Source organism: Rattus norvegicus, chromosome 1 (genome assembly GCF_021556685.1).
Source record: "Rattus norvegicus strain SHRSP/BbbUtx chromosome 1, alternate assembly SHRSP_T2T, whole genome shotgun sequence".
NCBI lineage: Eukaryota > Metazoa > Chordata > Mammalia > Rodentia > Muridae > Rattus > Rattus norvegicus.
In genome coordinates, this window is record NC_141534.1 from 253,687,241 (window position 1) to 253,712,856 (window position 25,616).

The 25,616-nt window shown below is 37.4% G+C and overlaps 1 protein-coding gene and 1 long non-coding RNA gene across 18 annotated transcripts in view; both read left to right on the forward strand.

Annotated features, from left to right (window-relative positions):
- The window catches only part of Lcor (ligand dependent nuclear receptor corepressor), a 107,083-nt gene that overhangs the window by 30,688 nt on the left and 50,779 nt on the right, over positions 1-25,616 (forward strand). For 13 of the 17 annotated variants that reach the window (XM_087578096.1, XM_087578119.1, XM_087578122.1 and 10 more), the window contains 2 exon segments: positions 11,415-11,480; positions 11,920-11,999. Coding sequence is in view for 3 of the 17 variants with exons in the window: in XM_087578079.1 (XP_087434205.1) it covers positions 11,415-11,480; positions 11,920-11,999 (146 nt within the window). In the remaining 14 variants the exon portion in view is untranslated. 17 annotated transcript variants of the gene reach the window in all.
- On the forward strand, positions 14,846-17,838 carry LOC147997114 (uncharacterized). Its single transcript, XR_015653369.1, has 2 exons — positions 14,846-15,437; positions 16,549-17,838. It is a non-coding gene; the product is annotated as an uncharacterized LOC147997114 (long non-coding RNA).

Consider the following 25,616-nt stretch of genomic DNA (forward strand, 5'->3'; position numbering starts at 1 on the left):
ATGCTGGGGCCTTGGTCCAGTGGAGACTGAATTTCCTTTTCTAAAACTGGATTCTAACTGTAGCAGTTTCCCTCCTAGCTATTTACCCACCTGTTTTCTGTTCTTTTTGAAGATCCATCTAATATTTAACCCTGGATCCTGAAATTTATTGAAATTAAGTCTTCAATGGACTAGGTCTTTGTTCTTAATTTTGGCAGATGTTAGGACCTAAACTGTTGTGTTCTGAGGTCAGAATGGTACCTCTAACATGGTGTCCTTTGTGCTAAGGTCTCCAGCCTGTTAATAGTATTTAGTTACTGTTTTCTTTGTTTACAGGTTTTTAAGACATTGGGGGGCTCTTGGATATTAATTTTAGGTACATATTTTCTAAAAAAAAAGTAGATATTCACACATACAAATTTCTGAAGACTTTTCCGCATATACGCTTTTGATACTGTATTGTTACATTCTTGTTTTCATTACATACTTTTGTGGCTACTTGTTGTACCTAACTGGTTTCTTAATGTGTTAATTTTTATTTTTGTCAATTTTTTTCTGTTAATCTTCAATTTCATTACATTATAGTTGAAAAAGATAACTTTATATGATATATGACTTATGCTTTTTTTTCAAATTTATTGTTGTTTGTTTTGGCTAAACATACTGTCTTGGAGAATGTTCCTGCACACTTGAGAAGAATGTGTATTTGGCTGTTTTTGTTGGTGACTTCTGTGCTTTTCTTCGAGGTCAACTTGATTAATAGTGACACTGTTGGAGTTCATGTATACCTTCTGCTTAGTTGAAAGTGAGACATTGACAGTCTTAGCTGTTTTAATGAGCCACTTTTCCCTTCTGTTTGTGAAATTTTGCTTCTTATGTGCTTCCTCCTTCTTTCTCTCCCTTTTTCCTTTGTGCAGTAGGTCTCTCTATGTAACCCTGGCTACCCTTGAGTTCACTGTAGGGATCAGGCTGTCCTCAAACTCAACCCAGATCTGCCTGCTTCTATCTCCAGGTGTTGAGATTAAAGGTGTGCACCACCACACCTAGCTATTTTTTTTAAAAATTGGATCTATTCATTAAAAAAAAATTATTCTCATATATTACACTCCAGCTGCAGTCCCCCAGAATCGTCCACTCCCCATCTCCTAGACAAGAGCAGACCTCCCAGGGACATCAACCAAACCTGGCACGATAAGCTACAATAAAATCAGGTACAAAACCATCACATCAGGTGTATAACTGTCACATCAGGTGTATAACCGTCATATCAAGGCTAGGCAAGACAACCCAGCAGGAGGAAGAGGGTCCCACAAGTATGTAAGAGAGTCAGAGACAGCCCCTGCTCCCACCGTAAGGAATTCCACAAGAACCCCAATAACATGCAGAGTATGTAGGTCAGACTCCTATAGACTTCCTGAACTCTGTGATTTCCTGTGAGTCTGGTCACTTGATTCTGTGGATTGAGAATAACCCTAGCAAAGACTCATAGTAATGGAGACCCAGAGCCTGAACCAGGCAAAACCTTAAGTGGAGGGATTGGGACACCAACCCAGCCACAAAACCTTCAACAAGCAACCTGCAATTGTCCAGTCTGCAGAGTGTTCTGGGACTAGAGCTTAGCATAATCATCCTCAGAGAGAACAGAGGGACTTCATCCTGCAACTGATGGAAGCTGGTGCAGAGTCCTGCGCCAGACGTAAAGGGATCTTGGGGAGTCCTCCTTTCATCCTATATAGGTCTCTTATTCTGCCCCCCTTCCTGCCAAAACTCTATACACTATTTCTCTATCATGTAGATGTATAATTACTGTTTTATTTAGTTGCTTTTTAAATTACAGGGAACAAAAGAGGAATACAAAATGCAAATCCCCTGTTTTAGTTGTTAAATAATTTTAATATAGTCTTTCTTATATACTTTGAGATTCTGGCTTAGATAATTTACAGATATTTAAGCTTTAGAATTTAAGAATATATTTAGTTATCTTACAAATAATATGGAGTTGAGTGTATGAATAGTTTTGAAATACCTTACAGTTATACTAAAATTAAATGAAGCCTCTAACAGTATAAGGCTCCTACCAGTCACCAGAAAGTGAACATTCTTTCTTCCAATAATGTGAAAGTTTAATATTTACCTCTGTACTTTCAGTCACTTAGATTCCATTTTCATTAAAATGAAGGCTATAATCAGCTTGTAGTTCTGTTTTAGTTAACTCCATTCTTCCCAAGAAGCGTGAGAACTCCTCTTTATCTTGTGCCTACCTGTTAGGTTATAATTTATACTTCTTGTATCTTTAAGAAAAATAACTACAAACACACACACAATTGATATTTCTGTATCTTTAAGAAAAATTACTACACATGTACACACACACACACACACACACAGAGGAGGGGGAGTGTGTGAGAGCAGGGAGGGAGGGCTAATGTATGTATGCATGCATACTTTACTATATAAATGGCATTCATATGCATTTCTTGACCTGTGTGACTGAGGTTCTCTAAGGGATTGAGACCCACAGATTGTCAACTCCTGGTGTAATTGACTCACCCTTAATCAACCTCAGATTTACATTTAAATGGCTTCTTTCTAAGAATAATTACTGAAGTCAGATATAACATATATTAGCAGAACAAATGACTCGACTGCACTTGGATTTCTAAAGACCTCCATTCCTATCTCCAGACTATTGAGTATCTGATATTTTGCTCACTTAATACATAGGAATCTCATTCCTGGTTCTGTATGTAAACATACAAATACAATTATATAAATTTATTCTGGAAATGTTCCACCTGCTAAAGATATACTCCTTTTCTCTTGAATTTATTAATAGCACTGTTTTTATTGAGCTTTTTTTCCTAGTTTGTTTTTAGGTTTATTGTGCTCACATTTATTGTATAAAATGTATAGTAGTAAATCATATAAAAAGCAGTTCTGTTTTTGATTAAAAAAACCAACTCTCTTCATTTGTAGTTTTGGATTATAGATAGGAGACTAGGTTGACCTGGGCTAGAAAGGCATCTCTCTCCAGCAGTTATCAGTCACCCTTTCTGCTCTACTTAACTGTCACTTCAAGTCTTCATTCCAGATACACAAAATAGAATTGTTACTGTGAAATCTTATTGTAAAGCTTCTTAGGCCACTCAAAACAAATACAAGGATTTAGGTATTAGAGCGAATGGATGTGTGCATTTGTTTACTGTATCCATTTACTTGTTGAATGTTTATTGAGGGACTGTAGTTTAATTAGGAAGGTCGATGCTAAGATGTAATAAGCTTCATTTTCTTTGTTCTTAATCTACTGGATTAAATGCCAATAATCATTTAAAGTGTAGTTTATTGTGCTGGCAAGATTTATATCAACCTGACATATCCATTTGGAGAAAAAGAACCTTGGTTGAGAGAAAATAACTCCCATCAGATGGCCTGTGGGCAAGTCTGTGGGCGTTGTGTTCAAGGCTCCAGCATTAGGAAGGGTGAGTGCCACTGCATTTCCTAGTGAGGGAAAAGTTAACGATGATGCTGTAATGGATGGTGCTGTAGCTTAGGGACAGGGATGGTAACAGTCAAAAGTCAGGGGTGGGAAACAGAACATGTGTCTGGACTTCTTATTTATTAATGTTGTTATTTTGGTGCATGTGTGCATGTGAGTACAGGCTTATGCCTGCAATGGCATACATCCACATGGTCGTCACAGAACTGGGGTTTAATGGGTTGCATGCAGCTAGCAAGGACATTTTACCATCTTGAAAAAGTAGATTTAAAATAAGATGAGTAGGGGGTTGGGGATTTAGCTCAGCGGTAGAGCGCTTGCCTAGCATGCGCAAGGCCCTGGGTTCGGTCCCCAGCTCCGGAAAAAAAAAAAAAAAAGATGAGTAGCGTTCTTAATGTTGGCTTTGGTTTTTCAAGACAGAGTATCTCTGTGTAGCCCTGGATGTCCTGGAACTAGGTAGACCAGGCTGGCCTGGGACCCAGAGATCCTGCTACCTCTGCCTACCTAGTGCTGGTATTAAAGGCAGTGCTACCACCACTGGACTTTGACTGACATTTCTAACCTGAGTGCCCTAACAGGGAAGCTGATGACGCCATTTTCATAGTAAGGAAGAAATGAAGAGTCAGTAATCAAAAAAGGGAAAGGTAGTAGCTCTTGAGGTATTAGACAGTTCTCAAGCTTCCTAATGCTGCAACCCTTTACTCCAGTTCCTCATGCTGTGGTGAGCACTAACCACAACACTATTTTCGTTGCTGCTTCAAAACTGTAATTTTGCTAATGTTTTGAATCATAATAGAAGTAATTGATAGGCAGAACATCTGATATACTCACACTCACACACACACACACAAACACACACACACAAAGGGATCATGATTCATAGGCTGAAAACCACTGAATTATGATATCTTGTTCTACAGTATACAGTGGGCTATTAGAAACAAGATCTAGAGGAAGATTCTGAGATGAGTGAGTTGTCAGTATATGCACGATAGCTGAAATCTTAATTTTGAGTCCTTGATGATGGTTTTAAGGGTTTTGTTTGTTTGTTTTTAATCACTGTATATGTGAACTCAGGTTGCAGTCCTTAGTGGCAAGACCCTTAACCACCTGAGCCATCTGGCCACCAAATTATTAATATTTTAATGGCAAGTCATATATTTTACTTTTCAAATAATTACTTTATATGTGTGGGTATTTTACGTGTGTGTGTGTGTGTATCATGTATGTGCCCGGTGCCTGAGGAGGTCAGAAAAGGGATGGATCCTCTAGAACTGGGGTTGCAGGTGGTTTTGAGGTACCATGTAGTGCTAGGAACCAGGGTCCTTTGCAAGAATTTGTGTTCTTAACAGATGAGCCAGCTCTCCAGCCCCAGTATTTTATTTTTTAATACAATGTAAGTTTCTTTTATTTTAAAAAATATTTGGTAATACTTTTATTTTTTCTTCCATTTTTATTAAATTGGGTATTTCTTATTTACATTTCGAATGTTATTCCTTTTCCTGGTTTCCAGGCCATCATCCCCCTAATCCCTCCCCCTCCCCTTCTTTTTGGGTGTTCCCCTCCCCATCCTCCCCCCATTGCCACCCTCCCCCCAACATTCACGTTCACTGGGGGTCCAGCCTTGGCAGGACCAAGGGCTTCCCCTTCCACTGGTGCTCTTACTAGGATATTCATTGCTACCTATGAGGTCAGAGACCAGGGTCAGTCCATGTATAGTCTTTAGGTAGTGGCTTAGTCCCTGGAAGCTCTGGTTACTTGGCATTGTTGTACATATGGGGTCTCGAGCCCCTTCAAGCTCTTCCAGTTCTTTCTCTGATTCCTTCAACGGGGGTCCTATTCTCAGTTCAGTGGTTTGCTGCTGGCATGCACCTATGTATTTGCTGTATTCTGGCTGTGTCTCTCAGGAGAGACCTACATCTGGTTCCTGTCAGCCTGCACTCATTAGCTTCATCCATCTTATCTAGGTTGGTGACTGTATATGTATGGGCCACATGTGGGGCAGGCTCTGAATGGGTGTTCCTTCAGCCTCTGCTCTAAACTTTGCTTCCCCATCCCCTCCTATGGGTATTTTTGTTCCCCTTTTAAAGAAGGAGTGAAGCATTCACATTTTGGTCATCCTTCTTGAGTTTCATGTTTTCTTGTGTTTTTACTTTATTTTTTTAGTATAGATGTTCTCAGTGTAGTGAGATGCAGTTTCAGTGTTTTAATTTGCAGAGAGTGAATAGTTCATTCTTCTAATTAGTGAGTAATTTGGCAGTTTGCTTTTTTATGTGTATGTGTCTTTTAATTTTTACAGTTAGTTCTATCTTCTAGATATTAAGTCCTTGTCTGAAATCTAGGTAAAGTCTGTTCATTTTGTTGGTATTTTCTGTGCTTTGCAAAAACCTTTTTAGTTTTATATAATTTTACATTTTACTTGTCAAATCTTGAGAATATTTTCTTGTGCTACAGTATAGTATTGGAGTCCTATGCAGAAGGTTCTTGCCTACGCTTATATTTTGAAGTATTTTTCCCTAGAAGTTTCAGAATTTGAGGCTTTAAAGTGTTCAATCCATTTTGAGTTGATTTTTGTACAGGCTAACGTAAAAGTCTTATTTCACTGTGGTATTGAATAGGCTTTTTTTTTTTTTAAATAAAGTATATACTTTTGTCAAGAAGTAGGTGGCCACAGCTGTGTTGTGTTATTTCTGTCACCTGTGTTCTGTCCTAGGTCTGTGTGGCTGTTTCTGTGCCAGTGTAATGCTGCCTTTGTCAGTTGAGATACTGGGTACTGTGGTAGCTCCAGTAGCACTCTTTCTCCTTAGGATTGCACAGCTTATGTGAGGTCTTTCTTGCTTCCTTGGGAATTTTTGGACCTTTTCCTCCTAATTTTGTGAAAGTCATTAGAATTTTGATGAGGATTGCATTGAATATGTAGATTAGTTTGATACAATAGCATAACATTAAGATTTTATTTATGTATATATTACTTTGTCTGCATGTATCTTAAGTACACCACGTGTGTATCACCGTATCTAAAACTAAAGTCACATAGTTTCAGTCAAATAATTTTAAGCTTCAGTGTGGGCGCTAGGCACTGAACCTGGTCCTATATAAGTGCTTGTAACCACTGAACTATCTCTCCAGCCCCAAGACAGAGCCAGTCCATGAAGGAATATTTGTGCACTCGAACAACCACATTTATATTGTTCAGAGGTCTTAGATCTTCTGGCCCTTATCATTTAGTAGAATATTTTCAAGATTGATATTTGTTTAAGAGGAAACAAGCTATCATTGCTGACCTTAACTGGCTTGGTATGTTTTTGCCATGTTATTTTTTTATAATCTACTTTTTATCCCTTAGAAATAGAAAAATGGTAAAGATTGTGATTCAGATCTAAGGGAAGGAAGCATTTGTGGGAAAATTTAAACTGTCTTGTTCTTTAGAATTATTTGAGGAAATCAAAGCCTGGAAATGAAGCTTAGGAGCCTCTAGTTTAAGACCATTGTAGGAAATGGGAAGGCCGCTTCTTAGGCCTTGGAACATTACCTTAGCTGGGGAAAAAGATAGAAACATGTGAAAAGAAAGACCAACATGCAGTTTTATTTTGTAAAATACTTCTGCAGTGTTTGTACATATGGCAGAAAACAGAGTTTTGGCAGTTTGCTTCTCTGTTTAAAAGGGGCATGGATCTACTTACTCTGAGGGCGAGGAAGTGGAAGCTAAAGCCCTGGGAGAGCAGCTGATGTCGTCTCTGCTCACTGTTGCTACTTAGGTTATGCCTTGGTCCACATTGAGAAAATAAATATTCATTGAACTGATTAAAGAATACTTTGAAGGAGATTTGATTCTTTTATTTGGACAAAAGTAAGATACAAAGACTTAAAATATTAGCAAAGAGAAATGATTATTGAACACAGTTAATAAGCAGGAACAAAACAATCTGAGCAGAACTGTGTTGAGAAAGGAGAGGTAGGCCTTGTTTGTTCTTACACAGTGTGAACTGCAAAGAAGCAATGAAGTACTCTCCTGGTGTTTTAAGTAGAATCTGTAGACACTGAAAGTTGTAGGGAAGAGACTTGGAGACTGGGTTTGAGACACTTTTGATGTTGGTTAGGACTTTTTTTTTTTTTTTTTTCTCTTTTCTTTTTTTCGGAGCTGGGGACCGAACCCAGGGCCTTGCGCTTGCTAGGCAAGCACTCTACCACTGAGCTAAATCCCCAACCCCTGGTTAGGACTTCTTTGTAAGTAGTCAAGTCCACTGAGACAGGTTTTAAAGTGTGTAACTGTCCACTACATAACAGTACTTTAAAAACCTAGTGGTTGGGGTTGGGGATTTAGCTCAATGGTAGAGCGCTTGCCTAAGAAGCGCAAGGCCCTGGTGGGTTCGGTCCCCAGCTCCGAAAAAGAAGAACGGGGGAAAAAAAAAAAACCTAGTGGTTGGCTGTGACGGCCTTTGCAGCATTCTTTTTTTTTTTTCAGCATTGATAGCACAATAAACATAACTTCAGTCAACTTTTTCAAGCCCAGAGTAAGACCTGAAGTATAATTCATATTTTGCTTCAAGTATTAAAACTCCACCTGTAGCAGCTTTGGAACTTTAATTCTGTGTGTTGCTTTTAAGAATAAACTGATTAGTGACCAAATTCTTAATTTTTGTTATTCAATTATTTTTCTTGAATTTTCTTTTCTAATGATGCCAAAAATTTCAGAGTGTTCAGTAGATCTGTAATAAACTTGCAGAATGAAGGGAAGTGTCTTAGTTCAGCTGCTAAAACTCCTTTTGAAGATCTTCCTTGCTATTGTGTTGGAGCCATTCTGAGGGTAGTGCATGTGCATAGTTGCCGTGAACAGTATTCCTTTTTTTCTCTTTTCTTTTTTTTAAAGGAGCCCTGGCAAAGTTTTATTAAAGGGAAACTTCCCCGATTTTTTTTTTTTTATTAGTCTGTTCTGGCAGGTTTCTGTTTATAAATTAGCAGAATCACCTGGAATCACCTGGGTCAATGACAGCCAGTGTGCATTCTCTGTAGTATTTTCTTCATGCTGTACCCAGTTGAAGATTTTTGCCTCTGTAGTGATGGTCACCAGTTTTAGCCAACATGGCATAATGTTCTGTTTCAGATTTCATCAGAGCTGCGTAGTTATCTCAGAAAACCAGTTTCAGCCTGCCTGTCTATCATCCTCAGTATCTGTATCCAAGCATATACTTCCCACTTTCCATAATAGAATGGAGCCTAGAGTTGACTGACTCCAGAGACTCTTTTCATCTTCTTTGCAGCCACCACCTTCCTGCCTTAGGTCAGCACCACGATGGCTAGGGAGCGCGGTATTTATTTGCTATGGTACTTTGTTATCTTTCTTCCTGGCTTTTCTGTGACATCTTGGTATGAATTTTTGAGTGTCTTTGTTCTTACTTGCCTTTTGTTGATGTCAGGCATAGCACGTGAGGTAGTTCAGTGTTGCTGTGCAACTGCTCAATTCAATATTATTAGTAAAACTGAATAGTGCTAATATCCAGTGAACAGAGAACAGCAAAATAAGGATTTATAGTGTGTAGTGCCTATGTGTAAGGCTCAGAGTGTTGTGGCAAGTGAACAAAAGAGAAATGACTTACTATGGTAATTTTTAGAACAAAATTAGTTGTGGCAAAATCTTTGATGACTAAGTGTGTTGTGTTGTCGACTGCTCGCTTGTCTTCGTCCGAGTTCCTCTCCCTGCCCTAACACAGGACTTGAGTTAGTAGTCCAGCCTGTGAGAACTTGCTGTGTAGTGTAGCTCTAAACTTGTGGCGTTCCTCGTGTGTGCTCTCGAATGCTGGCTATAGGCATGCATCACAGCCAGCGAGCATTTCTCCGTGAGCCCTGGCTGTCTTGCAGTTCCCTCTGGCCTCACTCAGAGATCTGCCTGCCTTCTGCCTCCAGTGCTAGGCCACCTCTGTTTTTCGTTCTGTAATTTTTTCCCTTAATGATTATGTATTATTGAATTTCTCTATTTCAGGTTTTGATCTTTGTATGTTTTGAATTATTATCCCCCAAGCTGTTGCTTCCTTCTACTTTCCTAGTATTTCTTACTGTGTTTATATTTTTCCTTTTTGGAAATTTAGGACAGCCATGGCATGGTGGTACACAGTTGTAAGCGCTGCACTCTGAAGACTGAGATAAGAGGACCACAGGATATCATCCTGTGCTATTTATAGAAATCCTGTCTCAAAAATAAAATTTGACTTACTATGGGAGTTTAGAATTTGCTATAATTTTACATAAACAGGTGAAAATATTAGATTGATCTTTCATGTAAAACTACCAAATCAGCTGGATTTTTAGTTATTTATTACCTTCTAAGATACTCATGCTTTCAGTCATATTATAAAAATTAGAACTTTCTGGAAAATAAGAGGACTTAAGAGTTGGAGACTGTTTGAGATTTACTTAAAGGAGCTGAGGCTGGCCGTTAGTGAGAATGTATAGTCTCCAGGGTCAAGGATAGACAGTATCTAGCCATTAATCCTGATTATTGTACCACCACCACCTCTCTACCTCCACAGTCCCTAACTCAGGGTCTTCCTTTCTAATATTGGAAAGAGCAAGAGGACACACAGTAATTAATTACATTAGGTAAATAACAAGCAGCTATTTGATTAGTGAGTAATTTAATTTTGTTAATACCTTTAGAATAATTTGATGCCAAGAAATAAATTTGAAAATAATTGCTTTCTAATTATAAATCAAAAAGTTACAGTTTAAAAATAATGTAAAAATCAACTCTAATTACAGTACAAACTTCAGTAGCTACTGTATGAAATTGAAAATGAGAGGTTTATAGTAGTGAGGGCAAAGACATTTTAATTACAATATTATTTTTATTATCAGTTTAACAAGAAGTCTTTTAATTTTAATTGTGTATGTATTTTGCCTACCTCTGTGTCTGTGTACCATGTGCCAAAAAGGACATTAGATCCCCTGGGACTGGTGTTACTAAGAGACAATGAAGAGCCTATATACAGATGCTAGGAGTCAAACTCTGGTCCTCTGAAGAGAAGCTGAGCCATCCCTCCAGCCCCTTAAAGGCCATCTTCCCTGTCCTCTTTTGCTTTCTAAATTCGTTGATATTTCTTTGCATTTGAAAAAGTAATAATGTGTACCAAATGTGCATGACATTAATTCTTCTAAAGGTCATAGTTAAAGTACATATGGATTCGCAGATCATTTGTAGTAAGTATTTGAACTTTATAGTGAGGTCCTTGACATTTTCCCCTGTTTTTAAAGCCACTGTAGATCCCACCATTCTCTCTCAGGTTTTTCTCTTTCTTTTATAACAATACACAACGGCAAGACATTTAAACATTTAATGTTTTTCATTAAGTACATAACAGTATTTGATGTCAACTAGAAAGCCTGGTTTTCTTTTTCTTTCACACTGGTAAAGGACACAATATTTTCAAACAGTTTTGTACAGCTATGTGAATTTTTCCTCATTTTTTTCTCTTTGTGTACTTAGGGAGTTTTACCATTAAAAATGGATCAAGTAGTTAATATTGTATTGTGAAATAATACACACCTTTTCCTTCTAAAGTATTGTGAGAGGTGAAGAAAACTGCTCTTGAGAATTTTCTTTAGAAAACTATTAGCCCGGGAGAAACTTATGTATCAACTGTTAACATAGAAAAAGGGGACTGTTTATCATTCTAGAAAGTTTATGATGTCCCAAAGCATGGAACCTCCATTCTTTCTCTGTTTATTTCTAGTTTCTGTTTTGTCTTGTTCTTGAATGTACTTTGAATCTTTGGTGTGTTAATCATTAACAGAAATGCAGGCACCCCATTTTAGATTTCTCAGGGACTGTTTCCTGAGCATCCCTTCATTATTAAAGTGACTCTGAGAACTGAAGAAAGCAGTATTTTTCAGTGAATGTTGTGGTGATGGATTTTATTTATTCATTTTGTTTTTATCCTTTCAGGATTTGAAAGTATTCTTGAAGGGCTGTTTGGACCTGCGTTATTAAAAGATCTCAGTTTGTTTAAAGGTATTCAAAATATTTCTGGTATTTTACAATCTCTGTGGTTAAGCCTTGGTGATTTAGGTCTCTCACTCAGTGTTGTAAGTGTTAAACTGCATGTGGGCAGTGTGTTTGTGTTTGGGTCATTGTACACGTATAGTTAGCACAGTCCACTAATGAGCAACTAGAACTGGGTGAAGAGTTTTCCTTTTAGAGTTTTAAGACAGAAGTGGCCTGGAGGGCATAGTGGAAAGAGTTTCAAGGTATGGCTGTGAGGGTAGAGCACATTTTTACATGTGTGAGAATCTGAGTTTGATTAAAATATAAGAATCTGAAGATAAATGTGAAATGCCTACTTTTAATGAGGTTTTTATAAACTATATAATAGTTTTGTAGTTAGCTCTGATTTATTTTCTGAAAAATTCTGGTTTATGATTATTAAAACTTTTTTTCCTTACTTTTGCAGAGTGTGAACCTGAAAGCATTTCTGATTGGGCTTTTGATGAAAATTGTCTGTTCTGTTGCTTGAGAAGAGATAAAGTAAAGGTAACCAAGAAGCTCAGGAATGTTGTCTAGTATGGTTTAATTTCTTCACAAGTTTCTGAGTCATTTGATTGGAGGGTTTACAGGAAAAGGAAAATTTGGTTCCTTGTTTATAAAAGAATTTAAACTCTTTTCAGTGTGTTGATTAACCTATTAAATCTTATGGGGTTGGGGATTTAGCTCAGTGATAGAGCACTTGCCTAGCAAGCGCAAGGCCCTGGGTTCGGTCCCCAGCTCTGAAAAAAAAGAAAAAGGGAGGAAAAAAAAAAAAGAAATCTTATATCCCAACATATATTGTCATTCATATATATATATATATATATATGTGTGTGTGTGTGTGTGTGTGTGTGTATGTATATGTATATATGTATGTATATGTATATACACACACATATATATATGACAGAAGAATTAACTGGGTCTCAAACTATTATGCTTGTCTTAAATATAAAGTGTATGGTAATTCAAGAAATAGTCATTTGTAGTACTTAAAAACTGGCCATCAGTGCTGTTTATCTTTAATTAGAAATTAGCTCAACCTTTGTGTTTCTGTTTTATTGCCTTAAGAAAACAAAACAAAAAACCGAACAGAATTTTGCTCTGAAAACATTTCAGTTACTGAAAACTCAGTGGGTTTACCACCCTACCTTGTTTTCATGGTATCCTGTTTCCTGCTGCAAAGTCTAGGAAACATTCTGATTTCTTCTTTCTGCTATATAATAACTTCAGGTCTTTGGCAAACTTCTATCAATTACTCCTAGTGCGTTTTGTTCTTTTTTTGACCCCACAGACATCACTGTAGTCTATAACTGTAGTATTATCTCTGGACTGCTGAAGTAGCACGATTTGTATTGAACAAAGCCTTTCCTTCTGTTACCTTAGGAGTGTGTTTGGAGTACCTCTTGTAGCTTGAAAATCTCTTGCTTTTTTTATGCCTCTGTTGTCCTATGAATGGTGCACACATGCTCTTAGTGCTGTTTCCTCTTTCGTGTGATTGTAATAAATGTAATTTATACAGTTATTTGTCAGTTGATAGTATGCCTTGTTCTCCTGGCCCCTGTTCCCCGGTATTGAGTGTTTGTTCTTGCCTTTATTTCAGTTGCTGAAGGTAGCCATACTTCTTTGTCTCTGTCTGTACTACTATTGTACTGGCTGTTGTCGAAAAGTAACGTTTGACATCTGAGTGCTATCACGTGGTGGTTTAAGAACTTCTTACATATATCAGCGGCATCTTTTTCTTGTTTTCTCCATGAAAATCGTTCCTGCTAATATCCACAATGGTATATTTTGTTAAATAGATGAGAAGGTTGTTTCGAAATTTACTGGCTTTGCAGAAGTACAGAATAAAGCAACATTGTCAGGAGTAGCCTATGGGTGGAGTTGATATTTGTTTAAATTCCGTGTGTTTGCATTTATGTGTGTATATATTGGATGTTAGCTAGTGAGCAAATCATTTAATAGGAATTGTGGTAGAAGAGAAGGAGAATAGTCGTTTTCTTTTCATATTAGAATTGGGAAGAGATCCATTCTCTGCTGAGTGATGGATCAATATGTTACTATAATATAATTGAGAGTTTTCTGTTGATGAATAAGAACAAAATACTGTGTTAATATTCTTAGGAGAAAACAAATAAGACATTAAATAATGTATCATTTAAAGTAGCTGCTTTTCATTGTAGTTTTGCAGTTTTAGTTGGGTTTTTAACTGGAATATTTTTCTGTGGGGAAGGAAATGTATGCATGTGTGCACACATAGGTGTGCAGGTTTACTCACCTATGTTTGTGTACATATATGGAGGCCAGAGGGTTGACTTTGGATGTCTTCTTCTCCACTCATAATTTGAAAGGTCTCATTGAACCTGGATGTCACTATCACCCAGATTAGCTGGCCAGTGAGCCCCTGGAATCCACCTGTGTCCCATTGTTCTCCTGCCTCACTGTGGTTGTTTCAGGTATACACTGGCCACGCCTGGCTTTTTCATGGGTTCTGGGGATCTGACCTTACTGAGTCATCTCCCCAGATGGAGAATATGTTTTTGTTTGATAGCTCAGCTGGTTCTATAGAGTCTGGTTTCTTCACTTGACACCATTCAGTCTCTTTGGTTTGTTTTCGAGAGAGCCATCTAGTACTGGAAGGCAAGAAATGAAGGAGCCTAAATAATATGAAATTTTATATATAACCTTTGTTGAATTATATTGAAAATGATTATTCTCTGGGACTCTGTAGACATTTCTAACATCTTTTCTGAGAAAGATTAAGAGTTGAAAAGTAAATTAGAGTTGAGAAATAAACTCATTGCTTTGAAACTAACATCTGTACAATAAAAAAAAAGGAAAGACTAAGAAAAGAAAATATGATAACATGTAGCAGTGTCCTGCTTGTTACTGGAGTCCTGAGTTTGGGATTAATGATGAAATAATGTCGAGTATGTCTGGAAAAGCAGAAGCAATGGCTGTTTGAGAAAGATGTGGATGGTTTTTGTTTTTTAATTTGAGTCAATAGAAATTTTAGTGACTAATAAGGGTAGTAGAATGGATAACAAATACAACTTTTATATTTATTTATAAGGAGATTAAAAAGTCACAAAATAACTAGCTAACTTTGGGAAATGGAACTGATAATTCACCTGTAGGTTATAATGATCTTTCTGGAAGAATATTTTCTAAGACCTCTGGTGAATGTCTAAGATCAGTGATGTTATTGAGTCTTGTATGTATACTGTTTTGTTTTGTTTCTTCTTTTGTTGTTATTTGTTGTATGTGTGTGTATGTGTGTGTAAAACCTATAGTTTATAATTAGGCACAGTTGAAAGTTAACGATAAGTAACCAAACTTTTTTTTTTTTAAAGATTATTTTATTGATATGAGTACACTGCAGCTGTCTTCAGATACACCAGAAGAGGGCATCAGATTCCATTACAGATGGTTGTGAGCCACCATGTGGTTGCTGGGAATTGAACTCAGGACCTCTGGAAGAGCAGTCAGTGCTCTTAACCGCTGAGCCATCTCTCCAGCCCGTAACCAAACTTTTAACAGTCAGAACGCTTCCTCTTCATGGCTTCCAGTCATCAATTTAATGCCTTTCCTGCCTCAACTAAAGATTCTGATGTATCGTGGCTATAATTTTGGCAAAACTACCATACGTTTTATTTTTTCTTACAGTTTCACCGATTAACCTGTTAGTCTATTGAGCTTTTTAAAATTTTTATTCTTTTAAGATTGATTCATTTCATTTTTATATGTATCAATGTTTTGCCTGCATGTTTGTCTGTGCATCATATTCATGCCTGGTGCCTGCTTGGGTCAGAAGAGGGCATTGGATTGTCTAAACCTAGAGTTATGAATAGTCATGAGCTGCCATATGGGTGCTGGGAATTGAACCCAGATCCTCTGCAAGAGCAAGTGCTCCTTACTATTGCACTGTTTCTCCAACTACTATTGGTTTCTTAGTAGCCTCAGCATACAGTTCTTTAAAGACTAATATGTGTGTGTGTGTGTGTGTGTGTGTGTGTGTGTGCGTGCGCGCGTGCATGCGTGTGTGTGTGTGTGCGCGCGCGCGCGCAATAGAATTACAGTCAGTTGTTAGTTACCACCACCAATTTAGGTGCTAGGAATTGAATTTGAGTACTTCTGAGAAGAGTAATACATATTCTTAACCTCTGGGCCATTTCTCCAGCTCAGCATATGATCTTTTTACTCTTAGTATGTCAAGAACTTTGACCTCTTCACTTATATGAAGTATTTTATGGCATATTGTAATTTCTAGCCTCACTACATTAGTGTTTGGGGGACATTATTTAGTAAAAACAGGCTGCCTATAGACATCACTTTGATAGCATGGCAGTTCATTTAATAACCAACAGCCATTGTGTGTAACCTGTATGCTTTGCACTACAGTGAGGCAGCTTGAGATTTTACTACACTACCCATAACAGCACAACTTAAAACTTGTGAATTATTCCTGGGATCTTGCATTTCATTTGACTACAATTGACCCTGGATAACTCAAACTGTAGAAAAGTAAAACCACCAATAAGAGGAACTACTTGAGTAAAATACCACAGACATTAGAGAATATAATTTATAGGTGAAGATAGACCTCTTTGCCAATACATTTTTGTGTGTTGCAGTTTAATCCTCAAAACGGTCTTTTGACCTTGGATTAAAGATATTCTAGACTGGAGAGATGGCTCAGTGGTTAGGAGCACTGACTGCTCTTCCAGAGGTCCTGAGTTCAATTCCCAGCGACCACATGGTGGCTCACAACCATCTGTAATGGGATCTGATGCCCTCTTCTGGTGTGTCTGAAGACAGTAACAGTATACTCATATACTTTAAATACATACATACATACATACATACATACATACATACATACATACATTCATACATACATGAAAACAAAGAATGAAAGAAGATATTCTAATTTTACAAATAAGAAAATGAAAGGGGTTAGAGACTATTACAGACAAAGCTACCTAGTTGAGATTTTACCTTTGTTTTTGGCATTAACCCAGTTTGTTTACAAAAATAGCAATGGAGATAATGACAGTGGGAGGAAGAATTAAGTGGGACCTGGAATTACTTGGAAAGAGGGAGAGAAGAAGGTAAAAGAGCTGGCTGCTGTTTGAAATGACCAGCTTTAGCTATGCTGGAGCAGTCGATCCTTAACTTCTTGGCATGCTTGCATAGTTCCCCTTTCTGTTTTGTTTATCAGGCAAAAGTATTCTGTATATTTACTAAATAAGAAGCCAGGTGGTTTCATAAACTGAAAAATTATGTTAATGTGTTTTTCAGTGCCTCCATGTCCCAAAAATATATTCATAATCCTCCCCATTACTTACTTATCAGCTTCTTAGGTTTTGAGGAGGGAGTATTTGTTTGTTTGTTTTAACTCACTCTGCAGACCAGGCTGGTCTTATACTCCCAATCCTCCTGTCTGAGTCTCCTGAATGCCACCCTGCCTGGCATTTAGCATTTTAAAAGTTCTTTTAGGCATAGGATGGGCTGATGGTGGCATAATACCTGTAACCCCAGGTAGGAAATCAAAGAACAAAACCCCCATTTTCATATAAGTATTTTTAGAGCTAATAGATAATATAAGAGAAGATAGATAATAATTCTAATAGATATTGCTTTATCAAGGAAGCAGAACCCAATTTGTATCTCAAAAGAAAATCTGTACTTTAAAGCCATTGATTTAAGTACTTGGTTTTTAGTGTGTAGTAGAGATGGTATTCATAGTGAGAAAATCATTAGTGAGTCCAGCAGTAATCCAGAAAATGAGCCTGAACTAGGTAGGGTCTTTTAACTTGAAGATTCGTAGCGAAAATTCATTTAGAGAAGCTGGACTAAAGCATTACCAATCCTTGGTGATTGTGCATGTATTATGTCTATGTGTAGTGGATGCAAGTAAAGGAAAAGGAAGTGATACTAGCTTTAACTTCTAAGCTCAGATGACTTAGGGTGCTGGAAGGGGGGAAAGGAGACATGCCAATATAGTGGATGTTAAGTAATGGATGTATATTACTAATCTTTCAAGTAGTTAAAGAGTAATGAAAAGGACTGGAAAGATGACTTGGTGGTTAGGAGCACTGACTGCCCTTCCAGAGGTCCTGAGTTCAAATCCCAGCAACCACGTGGTGGCTCACAACCATCTGTAATGAGATCTGATGCCCTCTTCTAGTGTGTCTGAAGACCGCTACAGTATACTCATACATAATAAATAAATCTTAAAAAAATAAAATAAAAAGAGTAATGAAGAAAACAAGAGCAGACAAGGAATAGGTGAAGACTTTAAGACGATTTTTGGAGCACAGTGGAAGCTTAAATGGTTTTTATAGGGTTAGAAGAAGTTGGAGAGGAAGAAATTAAGATGGGACATGGCTCAATAAGATTTTATATGGCCTTTGCAAAGGACCCAGATTTACTTCTAGCACTTATGAGCTGCTCACAACCACATGTAACTCCTTCTCCGGGGGAATCCAACAGTTTCTTCTGAACTTTGCTGGAACAGCCCCCTCCCCTATGTGCATAAACCCATATACAGGCAAACATATACACATAATTAAAGGTTTAAAAAGAAGCAGGATTGAATGGCTGAACAAGGCAAGATGGTAAGAAAATCAAGGGGAAATTAGCTACAAATAGTGTGGGAGTTAGGACACACTCAGTGTAAGGATAGGAGTCACAGTTGTCAGGAATTCAACAAGAATGCCTTAATGTTGCCTGTGAACTTGTTCATAGAACTTCCTCATTTAGACCAGTCCTCAGAGTGTTCTAGCCATGCTAACAACAAAAAAGGGAGTTTCAAGAAAATTAATGAGTAAAATGACTTCATTCAGCATTGTATTTTTAAGCAAGAAAAATATTAAAGTCTTGATACTAAGTTACTCTTGTTAGTGTTAAATTTTATTAACATAACAAAGGTGAGACATTTTGAATAGATGTTAATGTTTTAAGATTTTATTGATTCTAAAGTTTCATTCTGTAAATGTTTCCTTCTTCCTTGAGAAGACTTCTACCCCAAACCCTTCCACACACACTGACACACTATGTAGTCCTTGCTTCCCTGGAAATCTGTGTAGATCAGGCTGGCCTAGAACTCACAGAGATCTACCTGTTTCTCTCTTCCTGCTAAGTGCTGGGTGTTTGCACATGAACTTTCTTTTTGTTCTTTCCCCTCTATTATAAAGACCATTTTTTATATTATTTCTCTTCTCTAATCCTTAGTTTGGTATTAGACTTATGCTCTTTATAATATTATTTATATTTTATTAACTTATTTATTGGGGTATGGGCATATGCAGGTCAGAGGACAGCTTGCAGGAGTTGGTTTTTTCTTCTGCCATGTAGGTCCCCAGATCAAACTTAGGCCCTGAGATTTGGAGGAAGCACCTTCGTCTGTTGACTTCTCATCTTGCTACTCCGGCATCTTTGCTATAATCTGCATCTTTGATTATACTTCTTTGTGGCTTTATTATATATTTTGGTTTTTAATTTTCAAAAGATTTTATGTGTATTTGTGGGCACACAAGTGTACAGGGTGGCCTTAGAGGCCAGAAATGGGTGGGGAGGGAAGGTTGGATAACCTGGAACTGGAGTTATCATCTGGAAACTGCCATGTTCCAGAGAACCTGGATCCTCTGAAGAGTAGTCAGTCTCCTTAATCGTGAGTCATCTCTCTAGTTCCCACGGATAGTACTTTAATCAATATAATAGTCTTAACAGAGGCATTAAGAAATAAATAATACAAGGTATAAAACTAGTTCTGTCTGGTGGCACAGACACAGTGCTGTAGGAGTTTGTAAAGCTTAGACGTGAGAATGCTATTATTCTCAATAGGCAGTTTTAAATATCCCTGCACTTAAAATGACTTTGGGCATCTAGGGATATCCAGAGTCATAAGAGGAGAGTGGATAGAAATTTCAGAAGGCATTCTGTTGTATTGTTTGTAAATGAAAACTGGGGATAGTATTAACTTTTAGGCAGATATCACTATTAGCTGTGAGGTTGGCTTGCATTTATTTTTAATAAATTAATATTTAATACTTTTTAATAGCATCTAATTGTATAATGGAAGAAAATTGTCATAGCAAATGTTGAGTTGCTATATATTTTGAATACTGCATTAAAACTCAGGAGATGCCATTCTCTTTTAATTTATGAGTTTGCAGGTCTGTTTCATTAGAAAGCTGAGAGAGAGAGAGTGAGTGAGAGAGAGAGAGAGAGAGAGAGAGAGTGTGTGTGTGTGTGTGTGTGTGTGTGTGTGTGTGTGTGTGTGTGTGTGTGTGTGTTGGGAAGAGGGTACTGGAAGAGTTACCAGTTTGATATGGACTGTATTAAACATTTAAATTGTTTGTGGTAATATTAACATCTTAATACTTGGGCATTTATCTTTAAAAAATAGGATTTGACATACTTCCAATAGTAAAAATCAACAACTGTATATTGCACTCATCACACAAAAGCACCAGCTAGTGGAAGATAAAGGTACTGAGGTAATACTCAGTCGTATGAGGAAGTCTTGAGCAGCTGGCCGAATGTCTCTATTTCAGTACTAATGACAAGAATCTCACAACTCTTTACAGGTTTTCTAGGGATTTTTATGAGATCATTGAGTTTTCAATTTATTTTTTAAAATGTTTATATTAATGTCTCTCTGTCTCTGAAAACCCAATTCCTGTAACTTCACTAGTGTTGAACCATTACTTCCTTGTGTTCCAAACTTCACATGCTCACTTCAGACGCATTGAACAATCTTTCCCAAATTAAGAAAAGCTCCAGCGTCTTTCAGCCTATAAAGGTAGTTAACCTACTCATTAACTTGGTGGTTTGCTTAGTCAAACTGAAGATAGCATTTATATATAGCAAAATTGCATTGAGCACAATTGATACATTGTTTATACAAAAACCAATAAATTAAGATTCTCTGTTAGACGTTGACATAGGATATGAGCGTTTAAAGTGGTGGCACCCTTTTCTCTTAAGACTTACTGCCATTTAAATGTGAAGGAAATTCACATTTAAATCAATGAATTGCATCGTGTCAGCTTTTCTAAGCTCATTGCTAAAAATGTCAGGAAGCATAGGTAACAGGCATGGCTGTATAGCTATAGATTGGCTCAGACTCTAGGAGACTTTTCTAATGTAATCACTACAAAACTCGTGTGCATACACTTGCTTTTAGTTCCTATGGTATCAGTTTATTCCAATTGTAACTAAATTTAGATAATCAAGGAACATAGGCTTTCAAAGTCATCCTTTCATTTTTGAATTACACTTGGGAAACCTAGGCTACTTTATTCTTCCCAAGAGAAACTTGTCATTTGATTTTCCATTTCCCTGTCTTAACACTCCTGCAAGAGAAAATAAGCGGCCACTTAAGCCTCTTTCTCCAGTCTTACCTCCCCAGTTTTAGGGTGACAAATGTTAGACTTAAAAAAGAAATGGTAAGAAATGCTTGGCCTTACTATTTAAAATGTAACTTCATTAACAGTTTATTGCTGGGAGGATTAGCTTCCATGCTGATATAAGTTTGTTCCATTGTTTATTTAGTGACGTCTTTTTCTATTTCAGGGACCTGTGAGGCTGTGGCTGTTTCAGGTCTGGGAGAAGTTTAACATTTCTGTCAGGTCAGCAAAATATGCCTTGACACTGAGCCTGGCCCACAGGCTGCTTTTTAAGTACTGTCAAGTTAAAGAGGCTGTGTAGGCAGCAGCATTTGCATGTGGCCTGTAAGATCTTCAGTATTTACTACATCATCCTTAATAGAGTACTTCTTACTCTTTACTCTCAGTGACATTTTGTAACCTAATATCTTTTCTACCCTTAAACTAATTTTCAGTAGTCTTTCAAAACTGAAGTAATATTTATATATAGTAAAACTAATTCAAAGAGTAGGGTTAGTTGATTTTTGGTAAATACTTTCGGTTATATATACATAACCATCAGCACAGTGACCATTGCTTAACCATGTTGTCACCTCTCCTCCCCACCCTGCTTCTTTGTAGTTAGTCTTTTCAGCAGGCCTCCAGGCTTATGCAGTCACTAATCTTACCTTTCCTAGAATTACATATGGCCCTTTAATATGCAGTCTTATGCTTGACTGTTTTGCTTAACATGACTTTTTAAGACTCCTATTTTTGTGTATAATCCGTTCCTTTATTTTCTTTGTAATTTCTCTTAGCATAGATATACCACAATTTAGCCATTTATTTTATTAAAAATTATTTTATGTATTGAGTGTCTGCTTTGCATGTATATGTGTGTGCCACGTGTGTGCCATGTATGTGCCTAGTGCCTTCAGAGGAAGAAAGCGTCAGATATTCTAGAACTAGAGATACAGACCCTGAGCCACAGTGCAATGCTTGGAGCTCAGCCTCCAGCCTCTGCAAGAACATGGAGTGCTCTGCTCTTAACCACTGAGCCATCACTGACATAAAGCGGTTCTATTCCTCTCTGTTTATACTTAGCCACACCCTTGTAATGTATGTTTGGTAAAATATTGCTTTGACCTATTTGCTGTTTAAAGAAATTAACTAAGTTCTTTATTCTTTATAAACCTTTTGGTTGGATGTGATTCACAGCTGTTTTCTCCTAGTCTATACCTTCTTTCCCTCCCTCCCTCCCTCCCTCCCTCCCTCCCTCCCTCCCTCCCTCCCTCCCTCCTCTCCCTTTTAAAGATTTGTTTGTTTATTTACCTGTTTATTCTGGGTATCAACCTCAGGTCTCCAGGAGTATGTGGAAAGTGCCTTTGCCCACTAAACCCTCTCCCCAGCCTCCTCAGATACTTTTTAATAGTGACACAATATAGACTAAGATACACTCGATATTTGAAAATGTCTTCTAGAGGTTTTTATTACCATACCACTCCAAAAAGTAGTAAAATACTATATTAGGCGACATATTTTCAAAGATTTCTGTTTTTATTTTTATGTATAGGGGCATCTTGCGTGCATGTCTCTGTGCACTATGTGTGTGCTGTACCCAAATAGGCTAGAAGAGGTCATTGGGTCCCCCTGGCACTGTAGTTACAGACAGTTGTGAACTGTCATGTGTGTGCTGGGAGTCAAACCTGGGTCCTCTTAACTGCTAAGTCATCTCTCCAACCCCTGTGAAAGTTTTTAGTGAAGAGCTTGGGTGTCTTACTAGACAAGATCTTAGCCTGTTCACTGTTGCAGCTTTAGATATGGATGATCAGACTATCATGTGTTGGCAAATTCTGTAGTTATTTTCTTTCTATATCCTCCTACCCCAGAGCACATTTGTTGATTTTAGAAAAGATTTCACTATGTATTGCTGGCTTACCTGGAACTCACAATGTAGACTGGGCTGGCTTCAAATTCAGATCCATCTGCTTCTGCCTACCAAGTGTTGAGATTAAAGGTGTGTGTCACACCTTGCCTCTCTCTCACCCCCAGCATCTTTAAAAGAAATTAACTTAGGAGGACTTGCGGGTCATTACATTGATTCAGAAGATCCAAGTCTGACCACTTGAATCGGGTCCACGGAACCATGTGGTGAAAGGAAGAGACCAATGCTTGCAAGCTATTCACCGTAATCTATACGTTGTAGCATGTGTACATGTAGTCACAGTAAATAAAGATGTAAGAAAACAAGGGATATTTGAAATTGGTACAAATTAGAGAGGCTACCAGAAATATAGCACCCAAAATCAAACCGGTCTTTCCCACAAATCCCATCTATAGAACCAAACCATTGCTTCTTCTCAAATGTGAAATAGCCTGTACATAGGAGCTATGTATAAATTATGGTATTTTATTTTAAACCAATTCGCGTCTACTTGGATGCATGTAAAATAAAAGAGAAGGCAGCACTTTCCTGAATAGCATGGTGGTCCTGTTCTGTCAGAAGCAGATCTGTGGGAGCTCGTAAAGGTGGATAGGAGGAGAGCTCACTGTGTTTTTTTTTTTAATGGAATTGAGAGAAGAAAGCTACAATTGCCAGGCAGTGTAGAAAACAGAAACATTGAATGAGGATTTGCATTCCAGATACCGACTTATTACAAATAACAGTATAGTCTTTTAAATGATACAATAATAAATCAGTACAAACAAAGCAATGCTGTATATAACCATGATCTTAACATTAGTTGGAAAATTAAGGATTACCTTATAAGTAGTACTAGGGTTATTGGTTGATCACTTTTGCCTTTAGTAATTCATAATATGCAAAATTTAATGCTCCTTACTCAAAGTGGCTAAAATAAAAATCGTTTCCATCTAAATTACTTTAGACTTGTTATTCATTCATTGATTTTATTTTTAAGGTATGTGCTTTGCCTGCTTGTGTGTGTGTGCATGTGTACTGTGTGCATGCATGGTACTAGGAGAGAGGACATTGAATACCTTGGAACGAGGGTTCTGCACGTTTGTGAGTCATCGCGTAGGTGTTGGGAACTTAATCCAGTCCTTTAGAAGAACCACAAATGCTCTTAACCATTGAGCCATCTCTCCAGCTCCCTTTTTCAGATTTTTTTAAATTTTATAATCGCATGTATTGTAAGCTAAAAACTGGTCAATGGAGAAAAGTTGGGGGATACGTTCCAGGAAAAAAACAAGCCATTTCTTTTGATCCATTTGTTTTGATAATCCGTTCTAAAGAAATACTAGAAATATGGAATATAGTCATTGTAACATTTAAAAAAATTATATGAAGATTTATTCAAACATTATTTTCATTATCTAGTATAGATTTTATTTATTATCCTGATAATAAATCCTAAATTGTTACTCAGATTACAGTGTTTAACACAAAACAGCCTTGACTGGTTTTCTAGTACGAGGGAAGCAGAGTCAGGCAAATTTAGTTTAAGACCAGTCTGAGCTACAAAAAAAACTTTTAACTGCTTTATAAAAATAAGTATGCCTAGAATTTCAATACTGATTAGTTTCACATAGATCGTGAAGGAATCTACTTTCAAGTGAGTTTAGAGTCATTGTAATATCAAAATTTCCCAAGGTTCACTTTTCCCTGTGTTCTTAGGGAAAGTAAGTATAATAGTCATCCTAGCAAACGTCTTCAGCTTTGGCAAGAGTTAATTAATTCTATGTACGATAATTTTTTAATGTAAAACATCATAACCCTTAGAATAGAATACTAACAGAGTTCACAGACACATTTTCCTCTGTTCCGGAATTCCGTGTCAGAATTACAGTAAGTAAGCAGTTGTAGATACATGATAGTGGTGAGGGACACCATCATTGACAAAGAGCCAGTATTCTATCAACTTACTTTAAAACTTTTATTGATTCTTTGTGAATTCCACATCATGCACCCCAGTCTTCCCATCCTTCCATATCTACCCTTCACCCTTGCAGTCTTCCCCCAAAAGAAAACAAGACAAAAAAAAATAATAAAATAAAAATAAACATTAAAAAGAAGGAAAGACATTTCGCTGATGAAGCTGCAGTGTTTTGCTCCAACAGCTTTACTTGCTATGTTCGTTGAAATGAGTCACTGTCTAGTTCAAGATCTCTGGCTTCAGCTATATTTTCAATAATGTGTCATCATAGGGACTCCTCACCTCCTGTTGTTGCCCCGTGTTGTGGAGATCCTGCAGCTTTGATTATGCAGGACCAGTCCCTTCATCTGCTCCAGCCATTCATAGGTGGGGTAGATGTTGGGGCCAGCTCAGCACTATGTCTCTGGGCCTCGATGGTATCTGAGCTGTTCGACCTCCAGCTCTTCTGCACCTGCTCTACCAGGGCCATCTCTCCAGCAGGGACTTTATATTAGCTCTTATGCTTGCAGCCTCCCTCAGTTTTCAACTATTTATCAAGGAGCTAAGAAAACACAGAGTTACAACAGCAATAACTGTGCGGTTAATTACTCAGTAATGTGTCGTTTGAATAATCAAGTGGATTTTGGAGACAGAATTAACTATAGATGTGAGCTGATTTACCAGCTTATATCCTAAAGCAAGTAACTCCTAGAAAATAGAAACTCTAGTTTAGACTGACCCTCAGCCTTTTTCCTATTTGGTCTGGCCAGAACCTTCTTTTTTATATTGTAGCAACCAATGTCTTTTAGTTATGTATTTGTAGAACAGTATCACGTGGTTTTTATTACAGTTTGCCAAACCATATATAATGCATG